Source organism: Somniosus microcephalus, chromosome 3 (assembly GCF_052327205.1).
Source record: "Somniosus microcephalus isolate GS21.2 chromosome 3, FLI_Smic_1.0, whole genome shotgun sequence".
Taxonomy (NCBI): domain Eukaryota; kingdom Metazoa; phylum Chordata; class Chondrichthyes; order Squaliformes; family Somniosidae; genus Somniosus; species Somniosus microcephalus.
This window is the reverse complement of record NC_140989.1, coordinates 302,747,537-302,765,286: the sequence shown is the minus strand read 5'-3', so window position 1 is coordinate 302,765,286 and position 17,750 is coordinate 302,747,537. Positions and strand designations below refer to the sequence as shown.

The window sequence follows — 17,750 nt, the reverse complement described above, 5'->3', positions numbered from 1 at the left end:
GCAATGTTATTTTAAGTGTCAGACATGCTTTGTATAGTACATTAATGGAAGGTATGGGTGGTTTCTCTTACCTAGTTTGACCCAGTAGTCATTAAACTTCTTCCTGCATTGTTACATTTGGTTGAGTGGCGGAGTTGGCAGTGGAAGATGTGGTGGCTTCGTCCCATTCCCCCCTGGGCAGATCTCCTTTGGAACCTGCATATGTCTGTCAAAGATGGCTCCCTCTTCTGTCTTAACTCTTCTAGCAGGACTTCTACAGCCCCACCAGAAAAGCTGGCCTTTCTCTGGTCTGCTGCACCATCTAAACATTTTATCCTCCCTAAATGTTGCTTCACTGGCAAACAGAGGCAACACAATACCTAACCCTTTAAGCAGTTACAGGGCTTTAAATCCTGTACTAGTAAGCAATTTACTGCCTTCAATGGATAACCTTCCAGAATTTTCGGGGAAGTTTCAGCATAACAACAACATAAAAACGGAGTGACACATGCAACTGATTTACACTGCGCAAGTGCGATCCAAGAACTTCCGGACCATATTCCTGCATGCATTTCTGGATTACAAACCTTCACTCCCTATTGTCACACTTTTGTGTCAACCTGTTTCATAAAAAAATCTTATATCCACATATATAATGGAAACTGTCTTTGAAAACTTGTCATGCTGCAATTTCACCTTCTGCTAGTGGTGGTGCTATACTTCATCATGTTTTGCATAACTTAGCCCCTCAGCCTGTACTGCAGAGAAATTCCTACGCTCCAACTAACTCGGTTTCTCTGCTTCTCCAAATTGCCCTACGATTTGCTATTTCAATGTAAACCCCTACTGCCCCTGAAGACTACACTTGGTCCTGACTTCCTGTGAGCAATACCATGGGAGATTAACTAGTAATACTGAGGCTGACCTTGGAATCTCCAGCAGCAAATATCGCCCTGTATGTTGTGCTGAGACGATGGCTGGGGTTGGGGGAATGGAATATATGGCAAGCATATGGAGTTTGGGGCAAGAAATTCAATTTTGTGATTACAGCTCCTTGCACATGTCCAAAGCTGACCATGAAAACAACATATGAGGGTCAATTTTCCTCTCCTGGCCCCAGCTGGACGCTTGATAGGCATAGCACCCTGAAGGTGTGTTGTGCCCGTGAGGAATTGAGTACACTCCTGATGCAGCCCTGCCCCCTGGCAGGAGCTTGTGTTGGAACTGGAAGAGGAGTGCAGGGGTGGTGGCAGAAGTAGAAGGCCCTTAGATGCTACTGGAAGAAAATACTCAAATATTTCCCTTAAGTGAAGTTCCACGAATCTTCGAGCTGCCCAGGACCCCCACAGATCCTTGTGCATGGAGGATCTTAACAAAAGCTCCACTGCTTGGCAGGCCCCTCGATTTGAATGCCGCCCTACGTGAAGTGAGACAAGAGGCTAGGAATGCCACACCCACCTCACTTATGTTGTTATGTTAGAAAAGCCCCAGAAATTCTGGGGTAGCATTGTGGAGCCAGCGACCGGACAGAACAGGTCTCTGCCCCCACTTCCTCTTTGTCGTGCCTCGGCACTGAGTGTTTCACAGATAGAAGGAAGAAGAAAATCTATCCTAATATTTCTGTTGAACTTTTAAAGCCATCTGGGAGTAAACTGCATACTTGGTGGGAAATCTACCCTGATTAATAAGATTATTTAAGTCATAATCTAGCAGCAAATCTACTTCTATCATGAACATCTCTGCAGTGATGGGGGCTTTCTTTGCATCTGTTAGTGGAGAACTCAGGTTAACCTGCTTGCTTTTTACAATATTGAATCTGCACTTGTAGTATTCAATAATTCAAGAGTTTTCAAATGAGCTGAGCAAATGAATACTCAAGCATCAATGTTGGTATATTGATTTGATGTCTAGACAAGTATGTATCTTCTAACTCACTGTAGACATTATTCACTCCCGTGTCGTCTGGGATATCTGAAAGCATGTTTGTGTAGAATAATGTATCAAGTATAATGTGTTTTGTATACCTGTTATGAATCAGACCTCAAATGGTCCGCCAGCATCTTGTAGTTAGATTAGATGTTCTGTTAGGTTAGGTGTTCTTTTGGTATGTAATTGATAGCTGATTTTAAAATTATACTATACACAAACATATATATGTGCTTATACATCCATCTATCTATGTATATTTAAGACTGAACAAATTGCTTTAGCAGTGTGGAATGCAAACTAACTGCGAGGAATTATTCTCTTGGACCACAAAAAAGAAACAGTCTCTTCTTCACTGACCTTTATGCCTCAGAGATGGAATATCCCCTTCTGAGCTTTTGCCTGACAGCACAGAGTCAGCAGCACAGCCATGTTGACTTACCAGGGAAGTCAACATTTCCATTTAAACCAATTTACTTGGATGCTTAAATTTTCGGTTATTACTGTGCTTGGTAAAAAGATAAATTATGTAAAAGGAATAATGTACTAATTATCCTAATGCAGATTTGGAAAGGTAACCCACAGAAGTCACCAAGTCTGTAACAATTCTACTAGGACTTTCCCACTTCAATACTAAATAGATCCGCAGAGATACTCAGTTACAGTGCAAGACCAGTTGGCACCAGCCGACTGTTCTATTTTTATTCAGGTTAGACTAAACTGTAATCTTATAACAGAGGTGTTCCTATCTGCGGGCTCTCTTAACAGGCCAGTTGAAGAGGACAGAACTGCTGATTGTACTGACAGATTGGATAAAAAAGCCTCTATCACAATGTTATAATGGGGCTTATTATTTCTTGGCAAAAAGGCTTGATCACCATAGGAAGCAAATTGACAGTATAGCCAAAAGTTATATTTTACCTTGCTCAACCCTGCCTTTCTGCTCATGGCAGCACCACTTCCCTTTCCCCTCTGCTCCTCCATTTGGTTCCAATTTGTACACTCAATTAGAAACATAGAAACATAGAAGATAGGAGCAGGAGTAGGCCATTCAGCCCCTCGAGCCTGCTCCACCATTCAATGCAATCATGGCTGATCATCCAAATTCAGTACCCGGTCCCTGCTTTTTCCCCATACCCCTTGATCCCTTTAGCCTTAAGAAATATATCCAACTTCTTCTTGAATATATTTAATGAATTGGCCTCTGCTGCCTTCTGTGGTAGAGAATTCCACAGGTACACCACTCTCTGGGTGAAGAAATTCCTCCTCATTTCTGTCTTAAATGGCTTACCCCTTATCCTTAGACTGTGACCCCTGGTTCTGGACTCCCCGACCATCGGGAACATCCTTCCTGCATCTAGTCTGTCCAGTCCTGTCAGAATTTTATAAGTTTCAATGAGATCCCCTCTCATTCTTCTAAACTCCAGCGAGTATAAGCCCAATCGACCCAATCTCTCCTCATACGTCATTCCTGCCATCCCAGGTATCAGCCTGGTGAATCTTCGCTGAACTCCTTCCATGGCAAGAACATCCTTCCTCAGATAAGGCGACCAAAACTGCACACAATACTCAAGATGTGGTCTCACCAAGGCCCTGTACAACTGCAGCAAGACATCCTTGTTCCTGTACTCCAACCCTCTCGCTACGAAGGCCAACATACCATTAGCCTTCTTAACCGTCTGCTGCACCTACATGCTTACCTTCAGCGACTGGTGCACAAGGACACCCAGGTCTTGTTGCACTTCCCCTTCTCCCAATCTATTGCCATTCAGGTAATAATCTGCCTTCCTGTTTTTGCCACCAAAGTGGATAACCTCACATTTATTCACGTTATATTGCATCTGCCATGCTTCTGCCCAATCACCCAACCTGTCCAAATCATCCTGGGGTTTCTCGGCATCCTCCTCACAGCACACACTCCCATCCAGCTTTGTGTCGTCTGCAAATTTGGAGATATTACATCTAGTTCCCTTGTATAGATCATTAATATATATTGTGAATAGCTGGGGTCCAAGGACTGATCCCTGCGGTACCCCACTAGTCACTGCCTGCCACTCGGAAAAAGACCCGTTTATTCCAACTCTTTGCTTTCTGCCTGCCAACCAGTTCTCTATCCAAGTCAATACCTTGCTCCCAATCCCATGTGCCTTAACTTTACACGCTAATCTCTTATGCGGGACCTTATCGAAAGCCTTCTGAAAGTCCAAATACACCACATCCACTGGTTCTCCCTTATCTATTCTACCAGTTACATCCTCAAAAAATTCCAGTAGATTAGTCAAGCACAATTTACCTTTTGTAAATCCATGTTGACTTTGTCCGATCCTGTCACTGTTTTCCAAGTGCTCTGCTATTACATCTTTTATAATGGACTCTAGCATTTTCCCCACTACCAATGTCAGGCTTACCGGTCGGTAATTCCCCGTTTTCTCTCTACCACCTTCTTTGAATAGTGGGGTAACATTAGCTATCCTCCAATCCATGGGTAACTGTTCCAGATTCCATCGAATGTTGGAAGATGATCAGCAATGCATCTACTATTTCTAGGGCCACTTCCTTAAGTGCCCTAGGATGTAGATTATCAGGCCCTGGGAATTTATCGGCCTTCAATCCCATCAATTTCCCTAACACCATTTCCCTACAAATACTGATTTCTTTCAGTTCCTCCCTTTCATCAGACCCTATGTTCCCCGACATCTCTGGGAGGTTATTTGTGTCCTCCTTTGTGAAGACAGAACCAAAATATGTATTTAATTGGGCGGCCATTTCTTTGTTCCCCATTATAAATTCCCCTGATTCTGACTGCAAGGGACCTACGCTTGACTTCACCAATCTTTCTCTCTTCACATATCTATAAAAGCTTTTACAGTCAGTTTTTATGTTCCTCGCAAGCTTACTCTCATACTCTATTTTCCCCTTCTTAATTAATCCCTTTGTCCTCCTTTGTTGAATCCTAAACTGCTCCCAATCCTCAGGTTTACTGCTTTTTCTGGCCAATTTATATGTCTTCTCCTTGGATATTATGCTATCCCTAATTTCCCTTGTTAGCCACGGTTGAGTCACCTTTTTTTAAATTTTTATGCCAAACTGGGATGGACAAATTCTGTAGTTCATCCATGCGGTCTTTAAATGTTTGCCATTGCCTATCCACCATCCACCCTTTGAGTGACATTCCCCAATCAATCCTACCCAACTCGCACCTCAGACCATCGTAGTTTCCTTTATTTAAATTCAGGACCCTAGTCTCTGAGTCAACTACTTCATTCTCCATCTTAATGAAGAATTCGATCATATTGTGATCGCTCTGACCCAAGGGGCCTCGTACAACAAGATTGCTAATTAATCCTTTCTCGTTACATAATACCCAGTCTAAGATGGCCTGATCTCTGGTTGGTTCCTCGACATATTGGTCCAGGAAACAATCCTGTAAACACTCCAGGAATTCCTCCTCCACAGTATTGTTAATAATTTGGTTAGCCCAATCTATATGTAGATTAAAATCACCCATGATGACTGCTGTGCCCTTATTGCACGCTTCTCTAATTTCCCTTTTAATGCCATCCCCAACCTCCGTATTACTGTTTGGAGGTCTATATACCACTCCCACTAACGTTTTCTGCCCCTTGGTATTTCTCAGTTCTACCCATACAGATTCCACATCATCAGAGCACTTATCCTTCCTTACAATTGTGTTAATCCCTTCTTTAACCAGCAATGCTACCCCACCTCCCTTTCCTTTTTGCCTATCTTTCCTGAATATTGAATAGCCCTGGATGTTGAGTTCCCAGCCTTGGCCACCCTGGAGCCATGTTTCCGTAATCCCAATCAAATCATATTCGTTTACCTCTATTTGCGCAGCTAATTCATCCACCTTATTACAAATGCTCCTCACATTAAGACACAAAACCTTCAGGCTTGTTTTTTTAACGCTCTTAGACCTATTAGAATTATTATTTACTGTGGCCATGTTTGATTTAAACCGTTGATTTCTCTGACTGCCACTTTTGTTTTTCTCCTTCCTATCTTTTGCTTTTATCCTTGTTTCCCTTTCCTCTGTCTCCCTGCTCAGGTTCCCAACCCCCTGCCATTTTAGTTTAAACCCTCCCCCAGAGCACTAGCAAACACTCCCCCTAGGACATCGGTCCCGGCCCTGCCCAGGTGCAAACCGTCCGGTTTGAACTGGTCCCACCTCCCCCAGAACCGGTTCCAATGTCCCAGGAATTTGAATCCCTCCCCCTTGCACCATTCCTCTAGCCACGCATTCATCTGAAATATCCTTCTATTTCTACTCTGACTAGCATGTGGCACTGGTAGCAGTCCTGAGATTACTACCTTTGAGGTCCTATTTTTTAATTTACCTCCTAACTCCCTATATTCAGCTTTTAGGACCTCATCCCATTTTTTACCTATATCGTTGGTACCTATATGCACCATGACAACTGACTGTTCACCCTCCCCTTCCAAAATGTTCTGCAGCCGCTCTGAGACATCCTTGACCCTTGCACCAGGGAGGCAACACACCATCCTGGAGTCTCGTTTGCGGCCGCAGAAACGCCTATCTATTCCCCTTACAATAGAATCCCCTATTACTATAGCTCTACCCCTCTTTTTCCTCCCGTCCTGTGCAGCAGAGCCACCCATGGTGCCAGGAAGTTGGCTGCTGCTGCCTTCCTCTGATAAGCCATCCCCCCCCAACAGTTTCCAAAGTGGTATATCTGTTTGAGAGGGGGATGTCCACAGGGGACCCCTGCACTACCTGCCTGCACTTACTACTCTGTCTGTTGGCCACCCCTTCCCTTTCTGCCTGTCCAACCTTTGCCTGCGGTGTGACCAACTGCTTAAGCGTGATATCCACGACGTCCTCAGCATCGCGAATGGTCCAGTATGTATCCAATCGCAGCTCCAGCGCTGCAATGCGGTCTGCCAGTAGCTGCAGCTGGACACACTTCCTGCACACATATTTGTCAGGGAAACAGGAAGTGTCCCTGAGTTCCCACATAGTGCAGGAGGAGCATACCACGGGGCCGGGCTCTCCTGCCATGACTTACCCTTTAATTAATTGAAATTGAATTAAATCAAATCAATCCCACCAATTACACTACAGTTAAATGGTATATTTAAGGGCCCTGGTTTACCAACAGTCCCCGCTACACAATTGCCCTCACCAACCCTACTGAAGATCCAGTCATATGTATACTTTAAATTGTATACCTTCCACTTTCCGCTAACACACGTGTCCCTCCATTCCCTTTGCACTGCTACCTTTTGAGCTCCTTTCCGCCTCCTCGCTTCCTGAACCACGTCACAGGGTTATCACCAATTCTGTGCGTTCTTATGTTTTGCTAATACAGGTAGACTATCCTTTATCCGAAAACCTCGGGACCAGCCGTGTTTCGGTTTTCGGAAAATTTCGGATTTCGGAAGGTATTTTATAAGACTGGGAAATTTGTCGGGGGTGGGTCGGCGGGGGGGAGGTCGGCGGGGGGGTTGGCGGGAGTCGGGGTTGGCGGGGGGGGGTCGGCGGGAGTCGGGGTCGGCGGGGGGTCGTGCGCCACTCTGGTCATGTCGTGCGCACGACTTACGCTGAACGAAAAAACCTTCGGTTTTTAGAGGGTTTCGGTTTTCGGAAGTTCGGATAAAAGGTAGTCTACCTGTAGTCTCCTGTGCTGAACCTTATCAAATGCTTTTTGGCAAGACATAGTCAACATCCACAGGCACTCCCCTATTCATCAGGCTAGTGATCTCCTCAAAAATTCAACTAGATTAGTCAAATATACTGACTTGTTGATCAACTGATATTTATCCAAGTGCTCAGTCACTCTGGCCGGAATTTTCCGGGGTGTCAGTGGGCGAGATCGGTGGTGGGTCGGGTGGGAAAGTGTTTTTTTTCCCCAGTGGGTTGGGACCCCGCTGTCAACCCGCCGCCACGTGCCTTTCCCAATGTCGGGTCTGTCAGCGCTGAATAGACCCAACAGGCAGCGGCGGAGGACCCAATTAATCTCATTAACATCTAGTTGACAGATCATTAACAGGCTTTTTTAACTTACCTTTTTACTTTAACTTCATGGCCACAGGAATCACGCTGATTGGGGATCACAGCTGTCAACCTGAGGTGTGAGTTCAGTGGCCATTGCTGCTGCTGATTACTTGACAGCTTCAAATGTACAATAAAAGCTCCCATCTGACAGATCATCACTTTCCTCAGCCACAAGCTGTTTCTCAGTCCATTTCCAGCACAGATTCTGCAGGCTTTCCACTTTCCATCCAGTCTCACCTCATTGGAAGAACTCGCTCACCATTGACAGAATGCTTCTGTCATCTCTACTTCAGCTACCACCTATTCCATCAACATGGGTGGCCCTTTATACTGTCTCTCCACCTAGAGAGCTTTGGGAAATTATGACTAATGCATGTGCAATTTCCTTACCTATTTCTTTTAATACCCTGGGTGGAAACCATCAGATCCTGGAGATTTCTCTAACTGAAGTCCCATTATTTTCTCCATTACCATTCATTTACTACTTGAGCTATTTTGCTTCTCCCAGTCTGTGAAAAGTAAAATCTCAAAACTGACTGAAGGGAATTGCTCAAAATATTCTGTCAAAACTTTTAGCCTCTTTTTTCCTCAACTATCATCTATGATATATTAAAATCCATAATGAATCACAGAATCCCATGCAATATGTTAAGCCTGTAATAGATACTTTCAACATGAAAAGTAACACAATGTGACAGAACAATAAAGTTATGGATTGACTCTGCATGCATTTCTCAACTTTTACATCAGGTTACTCTCCTCCAACCTAACATCAATATCGAGGTGATTTCTAAGTAAATTTGGATCCATTAGCATTTTTAATCCGATAAGTATATTCAGGTAAGATTTCACGCACAAAAGCAGACCTACTACATATTCAAAACTGCAAAACGACTGCCCCGGTATTAAATGTGTCCGCCGATATATCTGGCCCAGTGTGACTTGTAGAATCCTGCTGCGAAAGCCAATGATTGCCACGTCCTAAAACTTCAGGACTGATGCAGATGCATATAGCTCCATAAGTGAGGCCTGCTGTAAAACGTGCTTTGTTGTCTCTCTCTTCCATCTTAAGAGAGAGAGAATTGCTGCAGCCACCTGTCACTTAGAGTTTACCAGCTGCACCCCACCTCCCCCCACTGAGTGAGTTTGCCACCTTCCCTTACTTTGAAAGTTTCGTAGCTGCCCTTATGACTGAGAGTTTGCTGTCCTTCCTGCTAATCCTGCTTGATGTGGATACTGCATTTGGCCTTGACTCCATGTATGCAATACACCAGTAGATGAACTAATAGATAACACATTTGATCTCACTGCTCCCTTCCACACTGAGCAAGTTATCGGCCGCTATTCTAACCCCACCCCGAGCACGATTCACCCCCCACCCCCGGTCCCCTCCGCCGCAAAAAATGAGAAATAAGTTCCATGAACACATCATGGTAAATGATGGCTGTAGAACAGCACGTCCCAGTAGCAGCGACTATGTTAGACAGCAATGAGCAGTAAGTCATGGAATGCACCACGAGCTCAAATTCCCATTCATTCATGCTGGCTGTATTTCCTGTTCCAATCCACAAGCTGGCTGCCAATGCCCCCCACCAAATCGCCACTGGTTGTAGTTCCCCCCTCAGTGGATACCCTTACCCAGCTTCATTTCCTCTTTTACAGTAGCCCCCCACGACTGAATTTCACATTTAAAGCTACCCCCTTCACTGGGTGGTAATTTGTTCCTCCAATGGTTGGCTGCCCCATGCCTCAATCGCTGTATCCCCGCTGATCTAATTCCCCTCCCATAGCACTTCTCCCTCCCCGTGTCGTTTACGTAATACAGGGCAGATAAATGATATCTCTCTGCCTTTTAGTTTGCCGAGAATTTTGCTAAATTTGGCAGTCTGTTCATGATATCCTAGCTGGCTGTATGGGCTTGGACTTAATAAAATTAATTGTGTGGCATAATAAAGCAAATGCGTTAACCACACCTGGCTTGCTCCTATGTCTGACAGAGGGAGAGAGCTATACTTAAAAAATAACGAGCAAACAGAATGCCTGTGTGGAAGGCCAAGTGCCCAGTTTCGTACTAGGAAAATGGAAGTGCTTCCTCCCTCTGTGACACACACGTGACATTTCAGACCTTTGAAGATGCACAACAGCAGTGCTCAGTTAAGGGCTATAGCCTTGCAGCTGGCTGTTCTAGCTTCAGTTATTAAAAATGTTCTGTTTCTTTCTTGGGAGTCTTCTGCCTCAGGTCCTAGCTGGTGTTTGTGAGGAGAGCCCCTAGTCTCACAAAATTAAGTTCTTGTTCTCAGTAATGTTGCTATGAGGAGGCACCTACCCTGAGAGGAAGAACTGAAGAGTCATTCCCTATCTACTGTTACATGCCTCTTAGTACACAGCCGTACAGTAGCAGTGGGGGAAGGCCGCACAGTTGGTCACAGGAGGTGTGTGGCCTGCCAAAACCAGCACAGTGGGAAATAGTGGAAAAAGTACAAGAATTTCATCGTCCTAACAAAAAACTCCTCATTTGACGGCAACATCAGATGTGATATATTACATATAGAGACGTATATATAAATATTCCAGTCAGAACGCACACTGGTGCCTGAAATATCGGTTAGGTTCTTCAATTTTAGAAGTTAAGAGACAATTTGCAACCTCTCTTTTCATGTACAATTTCTTACCGACGCAATGTTACTAGATGAACCACTACATACAGTATAAAAGGTTGGGCTCAAATTTGCCAAGTTTTATCACCCGTAAGTTATTTCAGATTTTGAAATGCATTATGAGAGGCTATTGACCTGATGCTGACCGAATGCCAATGGAAAAACAAATTCTGTAGAGAAACATGTTAGACATATACACAGACACACAATATAAAAATAGATTAAATCCCAGGACTTTGAAAAGCCTAAAATGTGATAATGAGAATGATGTAAACTTACATTTTTTGGTGTTTCATTGCTTACATTTAATGATTCGAAATTTGCAGCCTCACCAACCATGGTTAAAGGGGAGACGTAACATTGATGTACAAGCTTCCAATGATATCTTGCGATGCAAAGTGCGATGAAGCTAGAAGGCTGTATCTATCTATCTGTCTATCTATATAAAAATAAAATGTGGCCTTACATTTAGGAACCCCACCTGTCCTGACTGCTGGCTGGCGTCAGGACAGACAAGTTGGACAAACTCCTTCAGGGTTTCCTGACTAGGGTGTGGATGATAGCGGATGGCCGTGTGCGAGAAGTAAGGACCTGGCTGCTGGATGATGGGAGACGTTGGAAAATGTAGAGTTGAGGCTGTCGCATGTGGACTCGCTGTAAGAAAAAAAGAGAAAAGATATTGTAAACTAGGTTTCAAAATCAGCTCATAATGTTACTGTTATTGATAGAGCATTGTTATCAAGAACCGAGCAACATGGATAAATGCCACTCGAATCACAAAGTCGGTACCTAGTATAGGACACAGGAAATTATTACATTGTCTGTTACTTTACCCTGCATTCATTTTTACTTATAGAATAAGGGGTAGAATCAACTTGTTCCATTCCAAAAATTTTATTGTGGAGTATATGTTCTTAAAATGTATAGGTGCATAAACCCAAAACTATGTTATTTCACAATATATAGGACATTTAAAGCTAAAATGTAATGGTCAACATTGCTTAACACCTTCAATTTGCAAAAACAGCTTGTAGGAACCTAGATACTTTGTTCAGATTTACTTCCAATTTTACTTTTCTCAAAAAATCCTGGTTCTGAAAACTACTGGCTCATGAAGAAAAAGAACGATTCTAGTCATTGGAATTAACTCCTTAACTTTTTGACTATGTAGTATGCCAGACCAGTTATCACTTACTTTTCATCTCATTTTTTACAAGTGAAGGTGAATCAGGCTCAACAAATAAACAGTTAAAACCTAATGAGGATCTTGGAGGATGTGTAGAGGCTGCAAGTGCCACTTCAGAAGTGACATGACCTTCAATTACTGATATTGAACATTATTCCACATGACAGATAGGAGACAATACTTCCCAACAAGAACTATCAATCCAATCACACCTAATTTCAACAGTGACATTTGATTGGCTAAAGGATATCTGCCTTAATGAACAGGAGGCGGTTCAGCTCCACTAGTGATATCTTAGTGGCATTATAATGCTACGGGTTGTAATGTGAGATACAACCAGCCCTGAGTTGCAAGCATGGTTGCAGCTTATATGAACAATCTAGAATTTCAGAAATAACTGTTATAAACACCCCTTCCACAAAGGGAAAGGAAATTTAAATAAACTTACAACTTGATTGAACAGAACAGTTGAGCATATTTTCTTCTGGGCATTAAGGTTAAGGAAAAAATAGACAAACAGGACAAGGGAGCAAAACTAGTAAAAGGAGACATTTAGTCTGTTTGTACCTCTACTTGAAGTCTTGCTGCTGAGTTAAAGTGCATTAAGGAAAATGAGCCAAATATTTGTTAAGGGCTGTTAAACCTTTGTTAAAGGCCAATGATGGGATCACTTGCCGAATCGCGCTAGGTGTCGGGTAGGGAAAGCAAATATAAACGATATATAATTGAGTTCTGAACTCCAGGCCAGACCCGTTACTTCATATTACAAAGTGAGGAAGGGTTTGAAGCATCAGCACAACTAGTATTTACTGTTTTAAAATACTTCAAATATAGCACTGTCCAAAAATATTATATAACCAGAACATTTTTATTAAGCTGCAATGTGTCTGATACATTGTAGAAGTTCAATTATACTTTGAAGAATTGTATAAATTAAAAAACTGCACCAGTGTTACACTAATGATAAAATATAGTACAGTAATATGATTTAGCAATGGATTGATTCTGAACGTGAAAACCATTATTTTTTATAAATAGCAAATTTTTAATAGTGCCAAATATTTGAGAAAGCTTCGTAATTCAACCTTTGCAATATTAATTTACACTTAAAACATTTCATGGAGTAAAATAGACATCAGTGAGTATGCTACAGGAACTCTGGAGGGATTTCAGTAAGTTACAATCAGTACTCTTCAACCCACTTGTAAAGTATCCTTTTTAGCATTTTTTCCCCTCGCAATCTGGTTTTTGACCACGTCCTAACAAGGTGGTGTCTGAATTTGAAATGAGGCTCCACAATTTGCTATTCAGTATTATAAATAGGCTGCATATTGTGACACCCGGCCAGAATGGAGATGATTGGGTAATTGTCCTGTCAATCAAGCCTGGAGACCGCACGACTGGAAGTGACTGGGATTGATTTTACGCACATAATTTGTACTATGTAACTATCCTCCACTCATGTATTTTACTGGATAAATAATATTGCTTTTATCCGGAGGCTCTGCTGTAGTTTTGGTCATAAGTTCTGTTTGCTGTAGTTTGTAGGTGCCTAAAGGAGTTATCGATGTCCCTTACGCACAGCCCTCGCAATGAAAGGGTCTGAGAGAGGCAAGCAGCAGGGCAAAGAAGCCCCCAAAAAGCCTCCCCCCCCCCCCCCCAACAGAAACCTCTTGGACCCTTTGTGCGGAGTCCTTTTCGCTGCTATTTTTAGATGGCAGTCTGATGGTTCTGCAGCCAGCGGTCGACTTTCTGCTCACAATTCTGGATGTAGGCCCCTGCCAGTGGTCAAGCCTGTACCAGGGGCATGTTAAAGCCCTGAACCTGCAAATCCAGGTGTGTTCAGGCCAGATTAGGCTCAGTGCACTTTGGGTGTGCCATGCCTGTCAAGCACCCAGGAGTATCAGGGGGAGGGGCAGGGCATGGCGTAGATATACAAGGTCACTTCTTATAGTTAAGAGCGTCCAAATTATGAATTTTTAGTTATACTGATTATCGGCTAAAGAAATCTAAGCAAATGGGTTGATATCAGAAAACATCGTCTTGTGTACTGACACTACTGGTCTATGCTTTTTGCACCTTTTCCTCTCTATTCATAGAGGCAGGAACCAGCAAACTGAGGTCAGTACCATCAGCATACACATTCCAAAATTCAAACCCAACTGGGGCTGGGGCGGTGGGGGGGGGGGGGGGAGGAATTATTCTTGCAACTTAAGTACTTTTTGACAAAGGTTGGGGTCTTTTGCTTATTCATGCTAACGATGTTGTACAACGGCCATAGCCTCCTTGGTGATGCGGGAACACTTTGTCACGACACTCTTTTTGACTCTTGGTTGCTGCACTTGCTCACCAGCTTTCACATTGCTGCTACTCTCTCCCCTAGAGGGAAGTCAGAAGAGCCAGCAGCACATGTGAAAATGCGAACTGTGTAGCCTCGAGGAAATAATGCCATCACATTGCAATCCTAAACTGAATTTAAATGTACTGTACTGCTGTAAATTATTTATACTGCTGTAATATTTCCCATCTCGCTTCTTGACCAAGTGACACATAAATCATTTTAAAAGCACTATTAGAAATGAAAAAAATAAATTACATCAATGCTGTATCCATTTGTTTATAATTGCTGTATGGCATATTACACCACCAGAGAGGTCACACATTTTTGTACAAACTACAGTTTATCAATATGCTGGTATGAAAACTATGTTGGGAAATCAGCAGTTTAAAAAAACCTACAAAGTACACTAATCCAATAACAAAACATTTAAGAGAGTTAGACACATTATATTGAAAATACTTCAGGGCTGCCAGTGTCTATATGCAATGGGTAGCTGAGCCATAAAAATAAGGAAGGTCTCAAGTTTGATCCAGAGTCTGTGTTGAGTTAGCTGATCTTAGCTGGGGTCACTTGTGGTCCCTGAGCCTTTTTATTCTGGTCCTCAAACCCCTGACAACCCAGTCCTATTTGCATTCATATTTCTTATTTACTGGTTTGTCCTGTTAATCTTTAGGCCATAGAAGTTTTTTCCTTTGCTCATAGAATTTAAAATAAATTACAACCCCATAGTTATATATTACACAAAAATAATCCCACACAGGTTTCAATGCAAACATTTACACAACTTTTGGATTCAACAGGACGTAACACATTCATGAATTGGTTGGTCATATGTTTAGCTGTCACACCCACAAACTGTGGAAATCGGATATCACAATGGGACTCTATCCTTGTGGTCCATTGGATCCTTAATGCATTCCAGTACCAATCAGAACATATCTTTCCCACAATCCCATGTTTAAATCTCTCCAGCAGGTTTCCACCCCTGCCACAGTACTGAAACAGCCCCAAAGTCACAATTGACATCCTGTGTGTGATTGTGATTCTTCTTCCTTCTCAACTCCTCCTCCAACACCTCTCTTCTGTTGTCCAGCAAAGTGGGACTATGCTCACTTGGTTCCACTCGGACCTATCTAATCATTGCCAAAGAATCTCCAGCAATGGCTGCTCTTCCCACTTCAAGACTGTTATTTCTGGAGTCCCTCAAGGATTTATCCTTGGCCCTCTCCTCTTCCCGATCTATATATTGCCCCTTGGCGACATCATCCAAAGACATGGCATCAGAATCCACATGTATGCGGACACCAGCCAGCTCAACCCACCCACTGCCACTGTGTCATCAAACTACTTGTCTGCTATCCAGTCCAGGATGAACCACAATTTTCTCTAGTTGAATATTGGGAAGATTGAAGCAATTGCCTTCTGCCCCTGAAATGACAATGTGCATTTATATAGTGCCTTTAATGTAGTAAAACGTCCCAAGGCACCAGAAAATCCATACTCTCGCCATTTCTCTCTCTAGCAACTGTCTCAAGTTGAACCAGACTGTTTGCAACTTCACCATCCTATTTGACGTTGAGCTGAGCTTCTGACCCCATGTCTTCTCGACAGAAAGACTGCTTAATTCCACCTATGTAACATCACCAGTCCTCGACCCTGCTTTAGCTCATCTGCCAAATCCCTCGTCCATGCTTTTGTTACATCCAAACTTGGCTCTTCTGTTGGGCCTCCAACCTTCTAAACTTCAGCTCATCCAGAACTCTGTTGCGCTTTTCCTATCCTGCATTTTCTATCTTTGCTGACCTACAATGGCTCCCAATCCCCCAATTAGTCACATTTAAATTGTTCATCCTTGTGTTCAAATCCCTTAATGGCCTCACCCCTCCTTATCTCTGTACCCTTCTCCAGCTCTACAACCCTCTGATAACTGTCCTCATGCCTCCCACACTCCATTTGCCCCACTATTCCTCTGAATTCCCTCCCTAAATCTCTCTGCCTCTCCACCTTCAAGACCCTCCTTAAAACAGACCTCTTTGACCAAGCTTTTAGCCTCGCCCCCTTTAATTTGCTTATTTAGCTTGGTGTCCATTTTCGTCTGATTATGTTTCCGTGAACCACCTTGGGATATGTTTGTAAGTAGTTATTAAGTTTTTGTACTGTAGAATGTAAAGTCAGAGAGAATACTCCCCTCATAGCTTAGTGAGCTATGGAGACCAGAAAGGTCTCCGGTTCATTTTTTTTTTTTTTTTTTTTTAAATCGGTGCTGCACGTTGATCTGAACTGAAGCAGTAATTTTGGCACAATAATTGGCCTCAATATCTGTGTGTTAGGAGTAGAACAGCGACTCCTGGTCACTCCTGGCACAGAATACAAGAGCAGGGGGTTATGCTTCAACTGTATAAAACACTAGTTAGGCCTCAGCTAGAGTACTGCGTGCAGTTCTGGTCACCACATTACAGGAAAGATGTGATTGCACTAGAGAGGGTACAGAGGAGATTTACAAGGATGTTGCCGGGAGTAGAGATCTTAGCTATGAGGAAAGACTGGATAGGCTGGGTCTGTTTTCCTTGGAACAGAGGAGACTGAGGGGAGACCTTATTGAGGTGTATAAAATTATGAGGGGCATCGATAAAGTGGATAGAAAGGACCTGTTTCCCTTAGCAGAGGGGTCAAAAACCAGGGGGCACAGATTTAATGTAATTGGTGGAAGGTTTAGAGGGGAAATTTCTTCACCCAGAGGGTTGTGTGGGTCTGGAACTCACTGCCTGAAAGGGTGGAAGAGGCAGGAACCCTAGCCACATTTAAAATTACTTGGATGTGCACTTGGGATGCTGTAACCTGCAGGGCTATGGACCAAGAGCTGGGAAGTGGGATTAGGCTGGATAGCTCTTTGTTGACCGGCGCGGACACGATGGGCCGAAATGGCCTCCTTCCGTGCTGTAACTTTCTATGATTCTATGACTATCTAATGACCTGGAATGTGTGCATCCAGATAATTGCGTAGGGAAGGATTAGGCTGGGCTGTGATGCACTCCATAGTCACTTAGGAACATAGGTACAAGAGGAGGCCATTTAGCCCTTCTAGCTTGTTCCACCATTCATTTAGATCATGGCTGATCCATATCACTTGATACCCTTACCTAACAAAATCTATTAGTCTCAGTCTTAAACATTTCAATTGACCCAGCAGCCACAGCCTTTTGTGAATGAGTTCCAAATTTCCACTACACTGTGAAAAAGTGCACACCTAAATAGTTTGGTTCTAATCTTATTAAAACCCCTTGTTCTGGATTCCCCACCAGAGGAAATAGTTCTTTGTATCTACCCTATTGAAACCCTTTATCATTTTAATGACCACAATTAGATCACCCCTCAACCATCTAAACTCAAGGGAAAACAAACCAAGTTTTTACAGGGACACACTATATTGGGTCACATATGAAAAATTGCCTCTTTAGTGAAGTAAAAGAGAGCAGCTGGCATCTATGGAACTGTACCCCAGCAGTAGCAGCAGATCTTATGGACATCACGAAGGCAGAAATTTGAGTTCAGATTCAGACATCCAGGGGGAAAAAAAATCTGCTGTGCAAATGGTCTATATGGAAAATCTGCTCTAAACTGTCA

General features: G+C 43.1%; 1 protein-coding gene across 13 annotated transcripts in view; it reads right to left on the bottom strand.

The window, feature by feature from the left end:
- nfia (nuclear factor I/A) overlaps positions 1–17,750 on the bottom strand; it is an 885,553-nt gene that overhangs the window by 84,034 nt on the left and 783,769 nt on the right. For all 13 annotated transcript variants that reach the window (XM_085982852.1, XM_085982857.1, XM_085982863.1 and 10 more), the window contains one exon: positions 11,066–11,253. In XM_085982852.1, coding sequence (XP_085838978.1) covers positions 11,066–11,253 — 188 coding nt within the window. The remainder of the gene's footprint in view (positions 1–11,065; positions 11,254–17,750) is intronic.